Consider the following 17,210-nt stretch of genomic DNA (forward strand, 5'->3'; position numbering starts at 1 on the left):
CAAATATTTTAGGGGTACATATGAAAATGTTATCACACGTCACTTATGTATTGCAAATATAACTTTATGTAATATAATCTTTAGAGCGGGTTGTATTTGCAAATATATACTGCGGAAGGCAAAATGATCTGTTCAGGGATATATATACAAATATACCGATAAGCTTTTGACCTCGACCGGACTCGACGGCAAGAACCCTAGCGACGACGGCGGCGACGACGAGTCGCAGCTCCTCGCCCAAAGAGAAGGAAAAGGGCGGTAGAAGGGTTTGCGGGATCTGATTTCCGGCGGAAGGCGCTGGAAGCGGTGGTGGTGCTGCTGCTGCGGCCGGCGACGGTGGTAGTGGTGGCGGGATGGCGTACAGGGCGGACGATGATTACGACTACCTTTTCAAGGTTGTGCTGATCGGGGACTCCGGCGTCGGAAAATCGAACCTGCTCTCGCGGTTCACCCGGGACGAGTTCAGCCTCGAGTCCAAGTCCACCATCGGCGTCGAGTTCGCCACCCGAAGCATTCGCGTGGAGGACAAGGTTATCAAGGCCCAGATTTGGGATACCGCTGGCCAAGAGAGGTTCGGATTCTTGACCTCCCTGCTACGATTTATCTGTTGTTACTTGGATCCGATCTCTCCATATCTTTCTTTGCCTTCTCTGTTCATCGGCCTTGGGTGCTTAGGTTTCAGATCCGGCGTGGGACGTGGTTCCGGTTGTAACCTCTGGTTATTCTGTTGTATGAAAATTAGGGTTTTGTGCATCAGATCTTGTCCAAAATCTCTTCTTTTCCTTGATATGAACGGCGCTCTGCCTTTCGCGTCAGATTTCTTGATTTTTTTTTGGGCTTTATTTCTTTTCAATGGTAATATCTGTGTAGTCGTCGGGGAAAAATTCAAAGCACGAAAGAAAACTTAGTATTAAGGTCGGATGTATTATGATTATGACTCATGGCAATATTGTAGAGAGGTAGATAGCATTACCTTGTGGACAACTTTCTATTTCATCAGTGTATATTTTGTGCCTGAAAGGAATTTAGAGTTTCAATACCTGGTTCCTGATCATGTAGCTAAGGTGGAACCCTAGAACCGAACTCATCTAGATCACTTGTTCTTATCTTAGGAAGAATCACAACACTCGTTTCGGTAGCTAAGGTGGAACCCTAGATTTTCACTGTGTTATACCTAAGTTGTGCATGCTCTGAAAACATTGTGTAAGAACCCCTTGATCTTCACACTGTCATACCTACAATAGATATACTTCATTTCATTTTACCTCTTCAAGAAATCCTGAAAAGTGAAACAAACCGTATGTGGATGTTGGCTGTGAGTTTAACACTCACCGTAAACCTCTCTCCATTTACCCAATGCAGAGCAACAGGCCAATTGCCATATCGATGCATCAGATAGGGCAAGAAAGCTGAGCTTTTACTTCCCTAAAATCCTCAATTTGTGCATCACCAGCGAATTCTTATATGTTAGGTCATCATCTCTAGATCCAGACTTCCATTTTCACAATCTAGCCAATCATCCTGCACTCTATAAGCTCGATGCTATAATGGCCCATGTATGGTCAGCACGGTGAAGCATTATTGCTTGAGATCCTTCACTTGGAAGATGGCAGTTAAGTCTTCTTAGAGGGGATGTTAAAGAATTTGTTGGAATCCACTTAATATATTTGTAGGGAACATCAATAGACAAAAAAAAAAAGCAAATTTTTTTCATATAGGTGTTCTTTTCTTCCATTTTTCTAATAGAAAGATAAGATCTCTTGTTTACCTTGTTTGCTTCATCTTTTGTGAAGGCATATACAGAGGTAAAGAAGAGGTGTCCCAGTGCATGAGCTTCTGTTTTGTGAGGAAAAGTATATAGAGGATTATATATTTTCTAAATTAGAAAATTTCCTTAACTTCATTGTTTTATTTATTAGCTTTTTAGTACAATTCCTTTTTCTTCTAGCAGTGCTTGAAACACTTGTATAGTTGATGTATTCTCTTGGTCGACAAATTGATCTTTTATGTATTCCCAATTTACAAAGAGTTCATGCCTTCATGTTTGATTATCCACGGAAATATTCCATTTTTCTCAGTGAATAATTTCATTTTAATCAGTTAACTATGACATATGTCTTATTCTCTTGGTGAAATCCTCTCCTTTGTCTTCCCTGGTGTTAGAATTGTGAAAGGTTTCTTAGCTTTGGCTATATTTAATAGTGAAAATGAGAATCTTTCGTACATGCAGTTTGATATCTTTGCAAATTGTATTGCTCTCAAGTTTGCAGCACCACTTGGTAAGAAAACATTATTATGTGCATTTATGTTAGATGTGTTGAGCACAAAATTTTCGTTGGACTATATCTGTTATAGTGGCCTATGGTGTATACCATATACTGACTACTAACTCCTCCTATGTTACATTAAATTAGATACCGAGCGATCACAAGTGCATATTATCGGGGAGCAGTTGGTGCGCTAGTTGTCTATGATATCACACGTCATGTGACATTTGAGAACATAGAGAGATGGTTGAAGGAACTCAGAGATCACACTGATTCCAATATTGTGATCATGCTAGTGGGAAACAAGGCAGATCTGCGACATCTTAGGGCTGTTAATACTGAGGATGCAAAGGATTTTTCTGAGAAGGAGAACGCGTTCTTCATGGAGACATCTGCTCTGGAATCAATGAATGTGGAAAATGCCTTTACTGAAGTGCTGACCCAGATATATCGCGTGGTGAGCAGGAAGTCGCTTGAAGCTGGTGATGATCCAGCAGATTTGCCGAAGGGTCAGACGATCAATGTCGGCACCAAGGATGATGTATCCGCTGTTAAGAAAGCTGGTTGCTGCTCATCTTAGGTTTAAGAGGTGAGACAACTGTTATCCCGACATACCAAAACAGCAGTTTATCACACGCTTACTGACTACACGGACAAGTTGTCGAGCATGACACTAAACGAGATGGTTCTTGCTGCGAATTTGTGTTTTTGTTTAAGGTTTTAAATGTGGTCTAAGATGTTTAAAATTTGCATTGTCCTTATTGTAGAACTGAAGACCATTTTGTTTGATAGATCATGTATTGCTAGTAGGTTTGTTCAACTCATCTTTGTTGCATTTTTTATTAGATGTTTGACAGATAATGCTATGATTTGATATTGGAAGCATCATATGTTTTGTTCAGTCTTTTTTGTGACTCACAGATCGCCTAAATGAGAAGACGATCCAAATACATATTGTTGATCGTATTTGGATCATTGTAGTTTTGAAGTGTCCAAAAGGAGAGGGTAATAAAACAGAACACACTTAAACGCAGAAATTTGCAACCAACATGAAGACGAACGCAAAAGGCGGCGTGATGATGAGCCATGCAGTCACTCCCTACTCTTCCCTCTCGTGCTTCATTGCTGCTGTCCCCCCTTCTTCTTCTTCTTCCAAATGTCTACCACCGTCCAAACTCCGCCTCCCTTCATTATCCCGCCGCACGCCGCCCCGCCAGCACCGTCGTCGTCCATGTCCCCTGCCATCAGTGGCGACCCCCAACCGACGTGCCAGGCCTCGAGGCGCTTGTCCATCGACCCGCAGCTTCTCCCCTCCGCGTCCAGCGCCGCGGCGCCCGCCTCCGCCGCCTTCCGCCACTGCTCCGTCTGCGCCCTCAGCCGCCTCATCTCCGCCTCCAGCGCCGCCTTCGCCCCCTCCGCCGCCTCCAGCTGCTCCGCCAGCCGGTCCGCTTTGGCTCTGCTCGCTTTGAGCTCCTCCGTCGACTCCAGCTTCGCCATGAGCTCCGCTTCCTTTGCCCGTGCTGCGCCCGCCATCTTCTTCGCCTCCGCCTCGGCGTTCGTCTTCAAGATCGCATTCTCTACCACGAGAATCTCCGCTTCCTTCTCCTTCTCCAACAGCTTGACCTTTAGGTGGTCTACCACCGGGCTCACAGGAAGCACCGCCACTGCTTTGCTCTCCTTTTCCTCTTCCTCTGCAGCGACCGCCGCGTCGTCCTCATCATCGTTTCTTCTCTCAATGGCTGTCATTTTCTCCTCTTCCCTCGATACTACTTCAAAGGCATCCATCGACTTGTTCTCCCGTTGAGGTTTCTCTTCATTGAGCTCCTCCCTGGCTGTGCTCAGCCTGGTCTTCTTGTCGGCCACCATCGTGCCTTTCTTCCTCTTAATGCATTGAAGACACCGACCATGGCGTTGCGTCAGATCACAGGCGCCGAGATCACGAGCGTGAAATGATTTGATGGCGAGCAAGAAGAAGAAGGCCATTGATTACCACTTGCAACGCAGCACGGGGGGACACTTCGGGGCGACATGGCGGTGCACGCTGTCGGCCTGTGGTCTTCAGGTCGAGCGGTGACAGCCGCTGAGGAACACCGACGCTCTGCCCGCCATCAAAACACTTCCCGCGGCTCGTATAACACACGCAACACAGTATTTGACTTTTCAACACCTGCATCGACAAATGGCAGTACCTGCTGCATCCTCAAGGCAGGCACTTGGAAATATCATCTCTAATCACAAAGCCTGCACATTTCAAGAGCCATTCATTGTTAAGGATGTGTCATCATTGCGCATTACGTCGCAACAAGCAATCAAACTAATAAAAGAACTTGAGGACGGATTCAGCATTACTCTCAGTTCAACAGTCAAACAGAACACGACTCACTCGCTTCCCTTTCTTCATCACCTTCTTTGATTCGATTTTATTGGCTTCTCAGGAAGAAGGTGGCCCTACCAGTACCAGCATCTGCGGCATCATCACAGCAGGTTCCCTTTCATTAACACAGCTGAGCTGTAGCTCATCCTGAGCATTTGATCTCCCATTGTTCACTAATAATATGATCCAATCAATAAGAAGAGCAGCTCACAACCATCCTTGCAGTGGCCTCGATGGAGCAGCCCAAGCTGCTCCAACGTGCACAAGGCCGGGTGGGAGTGCTGATAACAGCACTAGCAGAACAACATCTGTTACAAGCTGAGTTTGGCGATGGCAGCTAAAGCGCAAAAAATGCAACCAGGGGTTGATTTGTAGGAACCACAGGGCACAAACTGGGTTATCTTTGATCCCCATGCTCCATTGTAGTTCATTGTTCTTCCGTAAGCCTCCATCAAACAAGCAAATACAGTGTAGCACTGACGCAACCTACTTCTCGGAGATGCTTGGGCACAATTGCTAACTCTGATGAAACTGAATGCCCACCATAGATTAGCCTGGAAGTTGCTGTGAGCAAAACAAATACTGAAGAGGCCCAATGAGAATGCTAAGTGCATCAAGATAATAACACAACTAAGAGTAACTGCAAAGTTGAAAAAAGAACGCCTGCAATGCCAGATCATATATGTTCTGCCAGAAAGAATCTGCAGCCTTGAGGTAAAAAAGCTTTACTTAAAACGCTACAGTATATAATTTGGAAATCTAACGAGTATTCATTTGCTCATAGGAACAATTCTTGGATCTGCATAATTGCAGATGACTGGCAAGCATATAAACTGTTAATCTGTTGTGTGCTTTAAGACTTCAAAACACCTTCTATGGTATTTCTGCAGTCCCACACAGGCGAAGCAAGAATTTGCTTCTTGGTTCTTATTAGTTTGCAAACTTCAGAGTCCTCTTACAAACTGGATGAGGTAGCCTCAGAGCAATATACACCATATAGGATAACAGAGGAAATTGAAATATCTAAAGCTTTTAGTTATGCATCCAAGATCACGGTTTCATTTGTCAAAAGCAACCAGCACCTTTTTGTTAAAACTCCACTGTAGCTGTCATGAAATGGATGGTGTTGTCCATTTCATGCCCCAGAAGCATATAGACGGGTCCATTCCTTGGCTGCAATGTCCAATAAAATTCCATGAAAAGAAATATAATCAGCAAATATTAATGCAGAAATAAGCATCAAGCTGCTTCTTCAAATAATAATAATAATAATCATCATCATGCTTACCTGTTTCCACTGCTTCTGCTTCGTTTGTCTTCCAATGCTTTGCAATGTTGTCTGAAAGTGGATCATCTGGATTTGGGGCACTGAGAAGAGCTTGAATACTAGAGAAAATAAAACCAATTGATATTAGATTTAGATTCAAGAAATTGAGAAACTTTACAAACTCAAGAAGCCAACAGCTAAATTAAGTACAAGCTCTTGAAAAATCAGTATAATTTAATGAAGTATAATCATGATGATCCATATAGGGATCCTATGTCCAAAAGTAAAGGATCAGATGCATGTGGTACGCAATAATGTACTCATCCTAGGAATGGCAACAGGTAGGGGAAGTTTTTGCAGTTACACATAAGACGGGCTTCATTACATGCTCGTTAATAATTGTTCAAATAGCATTAAGTAGTTTTATCATCAGCATATGTGAGACAGAGAGTCATCAAGGAGAAACAAGAACTATAGTCACAAATGCATGTATGCCCCTCAAACTACCGCCTTTTTGCATGCATGGCTCTGGTGTTATAAGCTCTCTGCAGCTACTTACTGTACCATGGACTAATTTGATGACAATCAAACCCATGCTTTCACTGTGGAAGTTTACTGATTACCACACTCCTCATCCCTAGAAACTCCTCTGCCCTTCAACTTACTTGTCTCAACCTCTCAACCCAATTTATGGGAAACAGATGGAAAGTATGAGATAAATGCCTCGTAGAAGATCAACCCCAGAACACATGATAAAGGAAATGCAGAGTTGTGAGAGCAAGCATTTATGTTTGTCTTTGATCAGCTATATACTTTAAGAAATAACCTGAGCAGTAACACATGCAAAAAGTAAAAAAAAAATTATGGAGCACGTATTTCAGGGGTACAATGCAAGCAAATGCATTACAGGATTGTACTCACAAAAAACTGAGAATTAAGTTTCTGGTTATTCCACAGGGTAAATGAAACAGCCAAGAAAACGATGGTCACCTGAGAAGTACTGTTCTAATTTGGAGAGCTGGACTCCACTTGTCTTTTAGAATGTCTAGGCATATTCTTCCAAGCTGCAAAAAGCTAGTAATTAAGTGAAATCACAGTGACTGCGAAAGAACAAGAATGAATGATCTGCTAACCTTGTCAATATTAGGATGATAAATTTTGGTGAGGAAGCGGACCTGTTTCACAGACAATTAAAACAGCAAGGGTAGCTGACTCAGCATGCACATCATGATTAAAAGAAAGAGAAACTCAAAGGTCATGGAAAGATTAGACCAATCAAATACTCTTGGTAATGCTCGTGTTCTGATGCCCAGTATGAGAAATAAAGGCTTGAATGCCAATAGATATTACAATGGATAACTAAAGAAAATATAACATTGAAGTATGGATGTTGCAACTTCAGATGATGAATCAGAAAGTGCAAATTCAAGATAAAAATAAAAATGAATCAAAAATTGACAATGTTGCTTGATATCAGCCATTAATGCAAGAGTTGACAAAGGCTATCATCTCGTGCTACGTTATTGTCCTAAAATATTACCAACACAATACAAAGGCATCAAGCGAAGTTCATCACAAAAATAATCGTAGCTAGTTGGATATCATCAGAGATTCCAGATGCACAACAAAACAAGACAAAACAAACAAATAAAAAAAATCAAATTTCATGTCTCTGGAAATTTAGAATTAATCATTAAAATTAGCTTTGAGATTCAAACATTTTTCCTATAAGGTAATACTAATACTATGTATTAAGGAAGGAGAGAGAGTAAATTTACAAATTTAAAAGAATTGCCACAAAATAAAAAGGCAGATATGAAATTTTCCTGCCATTTTACAAAGCCAAATGACATGATATAACTTGTCTTTCAATACACAGATGCACAAGGAAAAGTTTGTCTTTCAATGTTTCTTCATTTAGATTGACAAGCATACTTGCATGTTCAAAAATAGTCACATGCTTGTCTGGGATTCAGTTAATGTCTCTACCTGTAGCCCCTACGCAGTTGTTTCGATGTCAGAAATAAAGATTTTTAAGGTTCACGTATCAAAATTAAGTAAATCATTTTAGAGCAGTTCAGAAGATTTAGTTAGGAAATCTTAATGGAAAGAAAGTTCATCTGCTTTGGGAAAAGAGGGGAAGCATGAATGTGTAACAATATGGGAAAATTGAGTGATGTAAGAAAAAGAGAGAGAATGATATTGCACTTAACAGGGTTCAGTGGAAGGGAAAGCTTAATACAGCCAGATGACCCCAAATAGTTGGCACCTTCCTTTTGTTGTCGTTGGTATTTTTAAAAATTCAAATGCAACAGCCAATGATACAGCAAAAGTACAAGCATGAACAGCTATTTGTTTTTGGAATATGTATGTTTTAAGGTTGAACTATTTCATTGTTTGGCATTGAAACTATATTACATGACTGAGGAAAGTAAAATTTAACAGATACATTGATATAATAATTCTCACAAAATGAGATCAGACCCGATTAATGTCATTGTGATGGTTTTGAATATCATGCTAGTGTTTTCAAAAGCGCTAGACGCCAGAACATGCCAAAACACTCGAGGCGAGCGAAGAGACACTTGGTACAACGGTAATGTTGCTCCTTTGCAACCTAGGAGCCTAGGGTTCAAGTCATGAAAACAGTATCTTTAAAATATTTAAAGATAAGGCCACATACATTGACCCTCCCTAGACCCCGAATTGGTGGCAACTTGGGTACACTCTTTTTTTTATTTATTTAAAAATATATACCGAGTGAGCGAAGCTAGATGTTCCTATTATCTACCTTACAGTATACTGTTATGTCATAACTCCTAACAGTGTACCCACCGTTCGTAAGTTTCTTACAATTTAACAAAGTCCACCTAACAGTGTTCATAACTCCTAACAGTGAACTGTTATGCCTGAGTGCCTATGCTCATGATGATGTCAACCTTATCTCATCAGCATGGAGAACCATCAAACAAATAGGTCTAGCCAACCCTAAATATAAACAGGAACTGAAATAAGATAAATCTTCAAAATGCACAACTCTGTTGAACACCAATTTTATGTGTTTGACTTAAACACATCCACAATAATGGCTCTAAACAATACAATCAAGATGTATACGTAGTCATATCATCATACCTTTGGGGCAGCCATTGGATATTCTTCGGGTAAAAACAACTCAAGCTTGAATACTCCTCCTAATAAACAAGGTCAAAGTCAGACATGAAGGGGAGAAAATACTTCATATAAGTATATATATTGGAAGAACAAAATGTTACTAGAAACTTGAATCAATACCTTTTGATAAATACGTAGAACATACTTAAAATAAAATGAACATTGAACGCAGTAAATGTTCCTGAAACCGATTTTGAATATAACTAATTGGTTATTTTACTTCAAAAGCCTCATTGAAGAATATGCTCTAGTTCAATTTCAGTCCAAGTTTCAAAAGACACTTCAAGATTTAATAAAAAAAATGTACACAAAGAAGCTCGTAAAGAACACAAGACTAGTTTGTAGAGATCTATAACTAACAGGCTTACACCAAGATTGAGGATTACAACATTAAATCTAGATATATTTAATTATCTGTGTTGAATCTACTGCGATGTCAGTGGTCGAGCCTTAATTTGTGATGGGAGTTGACCAAATATATCTAAAACTAAAACTTGCTTTTTATATTTATAAATAGACACAATGTTTCATGGATAATGATATTCAGATTTAAGTTTTTGATAACAGTTGCTTGTTTGGATGACATATTCATAACTGTTGCAACATGTTCATTGTTAAAATTAGTGTAGATGGTTCCCTGTGCAAGTTTTTTTCTGTTCAAATGGTATCAGATCAGTAAGTGCTTCTGACTTATAGATCTACCATAGAATATGCAGATCATTTTCATTGGATTATCGTTCTTTGGAGTATCATCACTCACATAGATGCAACTAGAATGTAAAGGCATACTTTCAACTTACACCTCTTTCGTCTTTCTAGAGCTCTTTGATATGTAAATTTTGCTTGTCTCATAAATTTGCAAAATCAATGTATACAAGAATTCATTGTCGATGTTGCTACTGTCATATTATGTTCTCAAAATTAACAGATAAACTTAATCTTCCTTTAAAAACAGTACATCATTTTAGAACACTGTATATGGAAGGACTATATAATATGTGTACTAAATATATCGAGAGGATATTATATTCTATAAATATACTCTTTCACCATGTATAACTAACCCCTTCCCACTTGGGTCTCTAGTCACATAGCTCAAAATACATAACCCTGAGCTATCATAACCACACCAAGTTTGTCTACTAACACAACCCACCTTCCACTTCAAGTATGGGATTAATTAGGATATTAAAGAAATAAAGCATCTAGGTCTAGTGTGCTGAAAAATTCACATTAATGACGTCGCAAAGAGCGAAAACTCATCCTATACAGATGCCATCTTGAAGAAAGTTTACCAGGATCTGTAGTTTTGCAATTTGCAGAGTGAATTGATGAAGTGATCCAACTATTTATAACAGAAGAATCTTATTTGCAACTGTAAGCACACGCTACAGATGAATTTAGTAACAAGTCAGACCAATGATCACAATCCACAACTTTACCTTCATACGGAGACTGGGACGGCCCGAGAATCATCACGTTGAAGTAGCGCATGTTGTCTTCCGACGGGGAAGCACTTATTCCCGGAGCTGCAGAAGACAATAGAATGCGTCAACCAAAACCATAACACGCCAAGCATTCCCCCGATGACAATCCACAACCCCAAGCTCATCATCAGAGAAATCCAGCATGAGATCAGAACAGACGAGCCGAAACAAACCTGGTTCGCTGAGAAGCCGCTGCGTCTCCTGTTCGTATGACAGAATCAAGAAGCCAAGATCAGAGAACAAAACACGAAACCCTAAGAACATTCCCTCTCTCCTCGAGGTCTGAAGGGGAAGACGGGAGATCAACGATCGGAAAGGGTTAAGATCGAGGAACTTTACCTTGATGATCCTTCGAGGAAGATTGCTGTTGGCCATTCCACGCGATGGTCGGATCCCACGAGGCAGGAAGAGGAGAGATGAGTCGACGGGGTGAAGGAAGAAGCCGATGTGAAGCCATAAAAAATTCGACTAAATCGCTTATATTCTCCCAAAAATAGCAAAATGATGTGCGTTTTGCGTTCTATTGCCCCAAGGTTTTACCCATACCCTGTGAGCCAAGAAAGGGGGCCCGCGGGACGTAGGAAAAGGTTTTAATTTATATTTATTAAAATTCTTCGAAAGATATATACGTCTTTTAATACGATGAAAATTTCTTATAATTAAAAAAACCCTAAAAAATACCTAAATTCTTTGTTATTGTTCTTCATATTATGTTATCATTTATTATTATTAATATTATTTATTATTTGCCGTCATCTGCACAGCAGTCAACAGTCGAAGGCAGATCTCGCCTTCATCGCTGCCTACTTCTGTGCCCGGCGACGACGTCCAACGTCACGTTGATCGGATAATTAATGACGAACACGTGAGCCTCCATCTGACCCACAGATCGCACTGCTTTCTTTCCTGTTGACTCGATACAGTCAACTCTCCTTCGGCTCCAACAACGAGCAATCGCGTGAATCGAGGATCTCGTTCTTTGTTTTCAGCCCACGATGTCAACGCTTCAGTCGAAGGCCAACGGCCGCGTCATTCGTGGCGTCTACCTAAATCTTCAGGTCTAAATCTACCATCAAAGTTAATGAATCACTCAATCTAATTTAAGGTCCGCTCACGCAAATCCGGAGTAGAAGTTGTCTCAGTCCACCGCGCTACATTCTATTCCAAGCATTTCACAGTTTGAATCCTTTCTCTCGTCCTCTCCGCCTTCTATCCTTTTGAAGAACTCGTTCACGGATTCATTTTAATGATTTCTTTGATTCAAGATCTGCTTTTTCTTCGACTGCGACACTGCTGGGTGTGTTTGGGTGGAGAAAGATTGGATCTTGGAGTCTGATCGATGCGCGAAGATGGTGAAGAATTTGATGGAGGACAAGAAGCTCGACTTCGACGCCCCGCTCCTCTCCGTCCGGCGACTCTCTGCTGAAGCGGCGGCAGCGGCGGCGGCGGCGGCGGCTTCTTCTTCTTCTTCGGTTCCACCCGCTTATGGGAGTGGAGAGAGCGGCAGGAAGCCACCGCCGCGTAGATTCTCGCTCCCTTTCTACAGGTCGGAGTTGAAGTCCGGCCCTGTGTGCAACCCCGGCGTCGTCCCCTTCGTCTGGGAGCAGACGCCCGGCCAGCCGAAGAGTGGTGGCGGCAGGCAACCGACGGTCAAGGAGCTGCATTCTTCACGGGAAGCCACGGCGCCGCCCGCGAAGCTCGGCAGTAGTATCAGGATTCATAAATCCGCCGCCTTCAATCCCAGTGAAGGCGCCGCAGCATCCCCTGAAGCGGCCAAGGAGGAGGACATGAAGGCGGACAATAGGTCACAGCAGCAGCCGACTCAGGCGCCCAACAACACAAACAACAACGACGACGATGACGACGACGGCGACGTATTCACGGACGCGCCGGACGCGCTGTCGAGGACGGAATCCTTCCTCATGAACTGCAGCGTGAGCGGCCTCAGTAGTTTCCGCGAACACGTCAAGCCTTCGACCCACGCCTCGAGAGAGCCGCAGGTGCAGGACTTCATGATGGCAAGGTTCTTGCCCGCCGCCCAGGCGCTGGCGTCGGGCTCGCCGCAGTACACCTTCAGGAAAGCGGCTACTCCAGCCCGAGAGCCAACGAGGGCGACCGACAGGCTTGTGAGCGAGAATCTAAGAAGGTCTCCTCTCCTCCACCATCGAAGGCCTTCGCATAGCACTGACGACGACGGTGAAGAAGACGATGATGACTACGACAACCATGGCCGAACGCCTTCGGGAGCTTGCGGGTTGCTTCCAAAGTTCTCTCTGAAGAGCTCATTTTGCCTCTTCAATCCGTTCCCCGGGATGAAGCATCGCGGCCGTCATCTGCCTCCGCCGAGGAGAAGAGAAATCCATCGCCCACAGATCAAAAACTCGAGTCAAGAAGAAGATGAAGGCGCCAAACTAACAAGCAAACCCAACCGTCGGGGCGATTCGCCGACAGCCCGGCATTCTATCGGTGGAGCAGTATCACCATACAGGTACGAAGCTCCTCCATCACCTTTCCGCGAAGGGAGAGGTTTTCTTGGAGTTCCCGGCAAAGAAAGCAACACTACCAACATCGAAGATGGAAACCGGCTAGATTTGAAGAAAACGCATGCCGATGTTGCTCACCATCCTGCAGCAGAAGACTCGGACATGAACAGTGTTAGTCCCCTGCAGTCTCCTCTGCCATTACTGCCTCCTCAATCACCATCAGAGTCCTGGCTTCTCCACACCATGCCTTCGGTCTCATCCAAGAAGAATCCAACTCCATGGTCCTTTTTGGGGCTTGGCTTACAGCCTAGGAAACAAGCTCTCACTCATCTGGAGCAGAAAACAAATGCCGAACCTTCCAAGCCACAGCGTCGCCATGCGCGCTTTGCAGAGGTTTTCATTCTTCTCCTTTGCAATATTTGCGGCAAATCTGTAGCAACTTGCAAGTAATTTGTGATCTCTTTTCCTGTTTCAGTAGGTTCTTGTAAGGCCTGCATCTCCAAAGTCTGAAATATGAGATGCGAATTCATTCCTCGGCCTGCAGCTCTCTCTCTCTCTCTCTCTCTAACAGTTGCTTGGGGTCATCCAATGAAGATGATGCACTGGAGACAAGCAGCCATTGGATTCAATTGAGTTGCAGTGTAGCTGACTGCATCGTTCCCCCAAGCAAGATTGAAGGAAGATGATGCACTGAAGACGGGCAGAATGTATGGACTCATATTGGGCCAGGATCCGACCCGATTCGGAGATTGCAAACGGATCCGGGTGCAAGTTGGGCCTCAAAAAGGACAAGCCCAGTAAACTCCGCACGCCATGGTAAATGAACGCGTGGAGCACCCGCAACCCACCATCGCCCTCAACCTCTCGTTCCTCCGCTGGTCGCAAAAATCTCGCCTTTGAAACCCTAACCTCGATCCGAGAGGCGACGTCGATGGCCGGGACTGGTCCGATCGCGCAGGACTGGGAGCCCGTTGTGCTCCGCAAGAAGGCGCCCACCGCCGCCGCCAAGAAGGACGAGAAGGCCGTCAACGCCGCCCGCCGCAGCGGGGCCGACATCGAGACCGTCAAGAAGTGTATGCACGAGAGAGAGGGATCGATCTGATTCTTTGATCTGCTTATTGAGCTTCGTTGACTTGTTTCTACCTTGCAGCTAATGCTGGCACGAACAAGGCTGCTTCAAGCAGCACGACCCTGAATACAAGGAAGCTGGATGAGGAGACCGAGAACCTTTCTCGTGAGTTCGTCGATGTTTCTATTTGTTAATATTCATCTCGGTCTGTTGATTTCAGCTTGTTATCTGATGTTCTTTATTACGTTTATGTTTGATTGTTCATATAGAAGATTAGGATCTTGTCTGCTGTAGCTGGAATCTTGTTGGTTCCTTTAATGTCGTCCAAAAATACCAAAATTTATTAGGCATATGTTCTTCACATTTGGAATTTCGCCTTCTAATTGCCATCTCCTCTGCCAAAATAAGTAGATAAACAAACACCCTCATCGTCAAGGCACTTGGTTGTCATGTTTAGCTGATAACATACAGAAGAACACTGAAACATCGATAAAGAAATGTTGAAATAAACCATTAGCTACAGCATAGTGTCTCCTCAGAACAAAAGCCTTGGCCCTGCTGCTGCCTCTGCCCATTATCCCTCACAATATTTGGATGCTTTAGTAGGATATATCAAAGTATCATTTAGGTGATAGAGTTTATATAGATGTTTTGTCCTTTTTTGAACTGCTTGAGTTGTTAGGATTACTGATGATCGAATTATTGTCTTTATCACAGTATCAGAATAACCATGAATTTGAATAGTGTATGTGTCCCTCTCCATTATACTTGGTGTTTAATTAATATTTGCACAATGTTATTTTCTCTAATTGGCTTGTACCACCTACTTGTCACTTTCACATGTCAAGCCTAGTTTGGCCTGCATGTGAGAGATGTTAGGGTTAATATAGATTGGGCCCTTTTCTAACAACTTATGCCTTTGAGATTTATAATAACCCAATCAAAATCTTTATCGTTGGTGACAAATTGAACAATCATGTCGTTTGTCACATCTAGTTTTGTGATTTTAACATCTACGAATTTACATAAAGCATCATATTTGTCTGTCACCTTAAAAATACCTTATATTTGAATTACATGGTTTTGTTATCACATCCTTTAATTACATATTACAACTTTTCGGTAATCATACTATTGTTTGTGAAGTCTATCAATCTGAGGACGTGCAACAAAAAGCTGGTTGTCGTTCGACTATCTCCTGCCACTTTCTGCTCCTAGCAACATTACATAAGCATTCAAGAAATGACAATTGGTTTCTTAGGCCTTATCTCAATGATTAGAACTCATGACAAAATGTTTACGGTCTTTTTAGCATAAAATAAGCAATTATCTTTAGTAGGAGACACCAAGATGGGACCAACTCCTACATGTAACACCATGTTGGTGATGAAACCCTTTGATATAGAGGTCTGTATTGACTAAGAGTTAAAGGCTACACAGAAGTTTGACACAAAATCTTGAATACTTTATCTGGCCTTGGACCTCCAACATTTTTTAGCAACCATATTTATCTTTTGACATTTTGGTGAAGTAGAGAAAGGCCTAGCTTATATTGCTAGATTGAAATTTATTTTGTGTGTGATAATTATTGACTTTCCTCAATATTTTTTAAAAAAAAAGGCAAAATGAAGTCTAAAAAGCTGGCTCCTAGTTGCAAAGTTGAAGGTAGTCTTAGCAAATCAGGTTTGCCAGTATTCAGCTGGGGGACCAGCACATTGTAGGTAGTCTTAACAGATCAGGTTTGAGAATTAATGCCATCAACGACATTGAAGGTAGTCTCAATAGATTATGTTTGACAGAATTTTCTATTTGGACCATCTTCATATTTGATACTATTTATAGTGAATTATATGCACGAGTTGTTTGGTTGATGTTCCACATTTTTCATTATGATGGTAAGATGTTCTTCTTTCCCTCACTTGTTCCTCATCTGTATGTTTTCTCCTTATCAACAAGATGGTCGAGTGCCGTCTGAACTGAAGAAAAATCTCATGCAAGCTCGGCTGGACAAGAAGCTAACCCAGGCTCAACTTGCACAGGTATCGTCTCTGTCAGTTGCCTTCTTGGTCTAATAGTTCCTTGCATATTACATCTAAGCTCACCCATAATATCTCACAGCAAATCAATGAGAAGCCCCAAGTGATTCAAGAATACGAGTCAGGGAAGGCCATTCCAAATCAACAGATAATTACCAAACTGGAAAGGGTGCTTGGGGTGAAGCTTCGAGGTAAAAAGTAGGGAGCACCACACCGCCGTACTAAAACGACTATGATAAGGAGATTTCGTATGCAGGGTCTGGCTCTGCTCCGCATGATTGTGGTTTGGCACCATGCATATTTCTCTAGTAATAATAAGGGCATGTTTAACTCTTTCTATGTGGTTGCTTTGTCTGTGACTTGATATCAGTTTGAGATCCCATGTTTGAGTATAAAACTATTTGCTGTGGCCATCTTTTCTTCCTACCCCTGTTTCTTTCGTTTGGTATCAGTGGAAGATATATATATATGTATATATCCATGTTCTGGACAAGCATTTGGGATTCCAAAATCTTAAATCTTCCCAGAATCTTACTTTCTGTTGAGAATCTTATATCCAGATTGATCTTTAATCCAATAATTGGTTTAGTGTACCCAGAAAAAGAAAGAAAAAATTGATCCAGTATTTGATGCTAAAATTTGCCAGAAAACTAAACATTGTTTGGAGAAAAATAGGAGAATTAAGAAGCAATCCTGAAGAAGTCTGTGTTTCTGTTTATATATATGGGAGAATAAATGATGTATTAGTAGAATGCCTTTTCCTTGGAATCAAATTTTTGTAGCAGTGTAAGTTCTATTTGTAACACAGAAATGCTGAATATGCAATGACAGCACCTCACAAAATTCAATAAAATCTGTCCTAAAATTTTTGCACTAATTACATTTTTCTCTTATGATGTATGTAAAATAGATGTTTATGGTCAAATTGCATCCCCTCTGTTTTATCCAAGCAGTGTTGACTAATTTCATCAAAGGCACTATATAATTTGACGGGATACAAAAATCCAACAGAAAATCAAGTTTTGGATAATTTACAGGGTATAGAATAAGGAA

The 17,210-nt window shown here is 41.9% G+C and overlaps 5 protein-coding genes across 8 annotated transcripts; 3 read left to right on the forward strand and 2 right to left on the reverse strand.

The window, feature by feature from the left end:
• The first annotated feature begins 166 nt into the window (after positions 1–166).
• LOC103975204 (ras-related protein RABA1f) lies at positions 167–3,087 on the forward strand. Its single transcript, XM_009390128.3, has 2 exons — positions 167–571; positions 2,415–3,087. The coding sequence occupies exons 1-2, from the start codon at positions 354–356 to the stop codon at positions 2,845–2,847; spliced, it is 651 nt and encodes a 216-aa protein (XP_009388403.2). The 5' UTR covers positions 167–353; the 3' UTR covers positions 2,848–3,087.
• A 56-nt stretch (positions 3,088–3,143) lies between these two features.
• LOC135610474 (interactor of constitutive active ROPs 4-like) lies at positions 3,144–4,789 on the reverse strand. Of its 2 annotated transcripts, none has more exons than XM_065105011.1 (3): positions 4,651–4,789; positions 4,258–4,508; positions 3,144–4,148 (listed from the first exon to the last, which is right to left on the reverse strand). In XM_065105011.1, the coding sequence occupies exons 2-3, from the start codon at positions 4,438–4,440 to the stop codon at positions 3,387–3,389; spliced, it is 945 nt and encodes a 314-aa protein (XP_064961083.1). In that variant the 5' UTR covers positions 4,441–4,508; positions 4,651–4,789; the 3' UTR covers positions 3,144–3,386. The 2 variants fall into 2 exon arrangements, with proteins under 2 accessions (XP_064961083.1, XP_064961082.1); XM_065105010.1 differs by having other exon boundaries at positions 4,617–4,755.
• LOC103975105 (ubiquitin-conjugating enzyme E2 36) lies at positions 4,586–11,040 on the reverse strand. Of its 2 annotated transcripts, XR_010486145.1 has the most exons (9): positions 10,909–11,040; positions 10,743–10,770; positions 10,525–10,611; positions 9,044–9,102; positions 7,042–7,083; positions 6,899–6,972; positions 5,930–6,027; positions 5,724–5,814; positions 4,586–5,223 (listed from the first exon to the last, which is right to left on the reverse strand). XR_010486145.1 is itself a non-coding variant. In XM_009390048.3 (8 exons), the coding sequence occupies exons 1-8, from the start codon at positions 10,942–10,944 to the stop codon at positions 5,777–5,779; spliced, it is 462 nt and encodes a 153-aa protein (XP_009388323.1). In that variant the 5' UTR covers positions 10,945–11,040; the 3' UTR covers positions 5,351–5,776. The 2 variants fall into 2 exon arrangements, 1 of the variants encoding a protein (XP_009388323.1); XM_009390048.3 differs by lacking the exon at positions 4,586–5,223 and having other exon boundaries at positions 5,351–5,814.
• A 532-nt stretch (positions 11,041–11,572) lies between these two features.
• On the forward strand, positions 11,573–13,740 carry LOC103977582 (uncharacterized). 2 transcript variants are annotated; one of them, XM_065105013.1, is made up of 2 exons: positions 11,573–13,445; positions 13,528–13,740. In XM_065105013.1, exons 1-2 carry the CDS (start codon positions 11,919–11,921, stop codon positions 13,528–13,530), a joined length of 1,530 nt encoding a protein of 509 aa, XP_064961085.1. In that variant the 5' UTR covers positions 11,573–11,918; the 3' UTR covers positions 13,531–13,740. The 2 variants fall into 2 exon arrangements, with proteins under 2 accessions (XP_064961085.1, XP_064961084.1); XM_065105012.1 differs by having other exon boundaries at positions 13,531–13,740.
• A 140-nt stretch (positions 13,741–13,880) lies between these two features.
• On the forward strand, positions 13,881–16,583 carry LOC135610475 (multiprotein-bridging factor 1b-like). Its single transcript, XM_065105014.1, has 4 exons — positions 13,881–14,125; positions 14,203–14,286; positions 16,078–16,160; positions 16,240–16,583. Exons 1-4 carry the CDS (start codon positions 13,984–13,986, stop codon positions 16,357–16,359), a joined length of 429 nt encoding a protein of 142 aa, XP_064961086.1. The 5' UTR covers positions 13,881–13,983; the 3' UTR covers positions 16,360–16,583.
• Positions 16,584–17,210: the final 627 nt, after the last annotated feature.

This window comes from Musa acuminata, chromosome BXJ2-4, assembly GCF_036884655.1.
Source record: "Musa acuminata AAA Group cultivar baxijiao chromosome BXJ2-4, Cavendish_Baxijiao_AAA, whole genome shotgun sequence".
In the NCBI taxonomy this organism is placed as follows: Eukaryota; Viridiplantae; Streptophyta; class Magnoliopsida; order Zingiberales; family Musaceae; genus Musa; species Musa acuminata.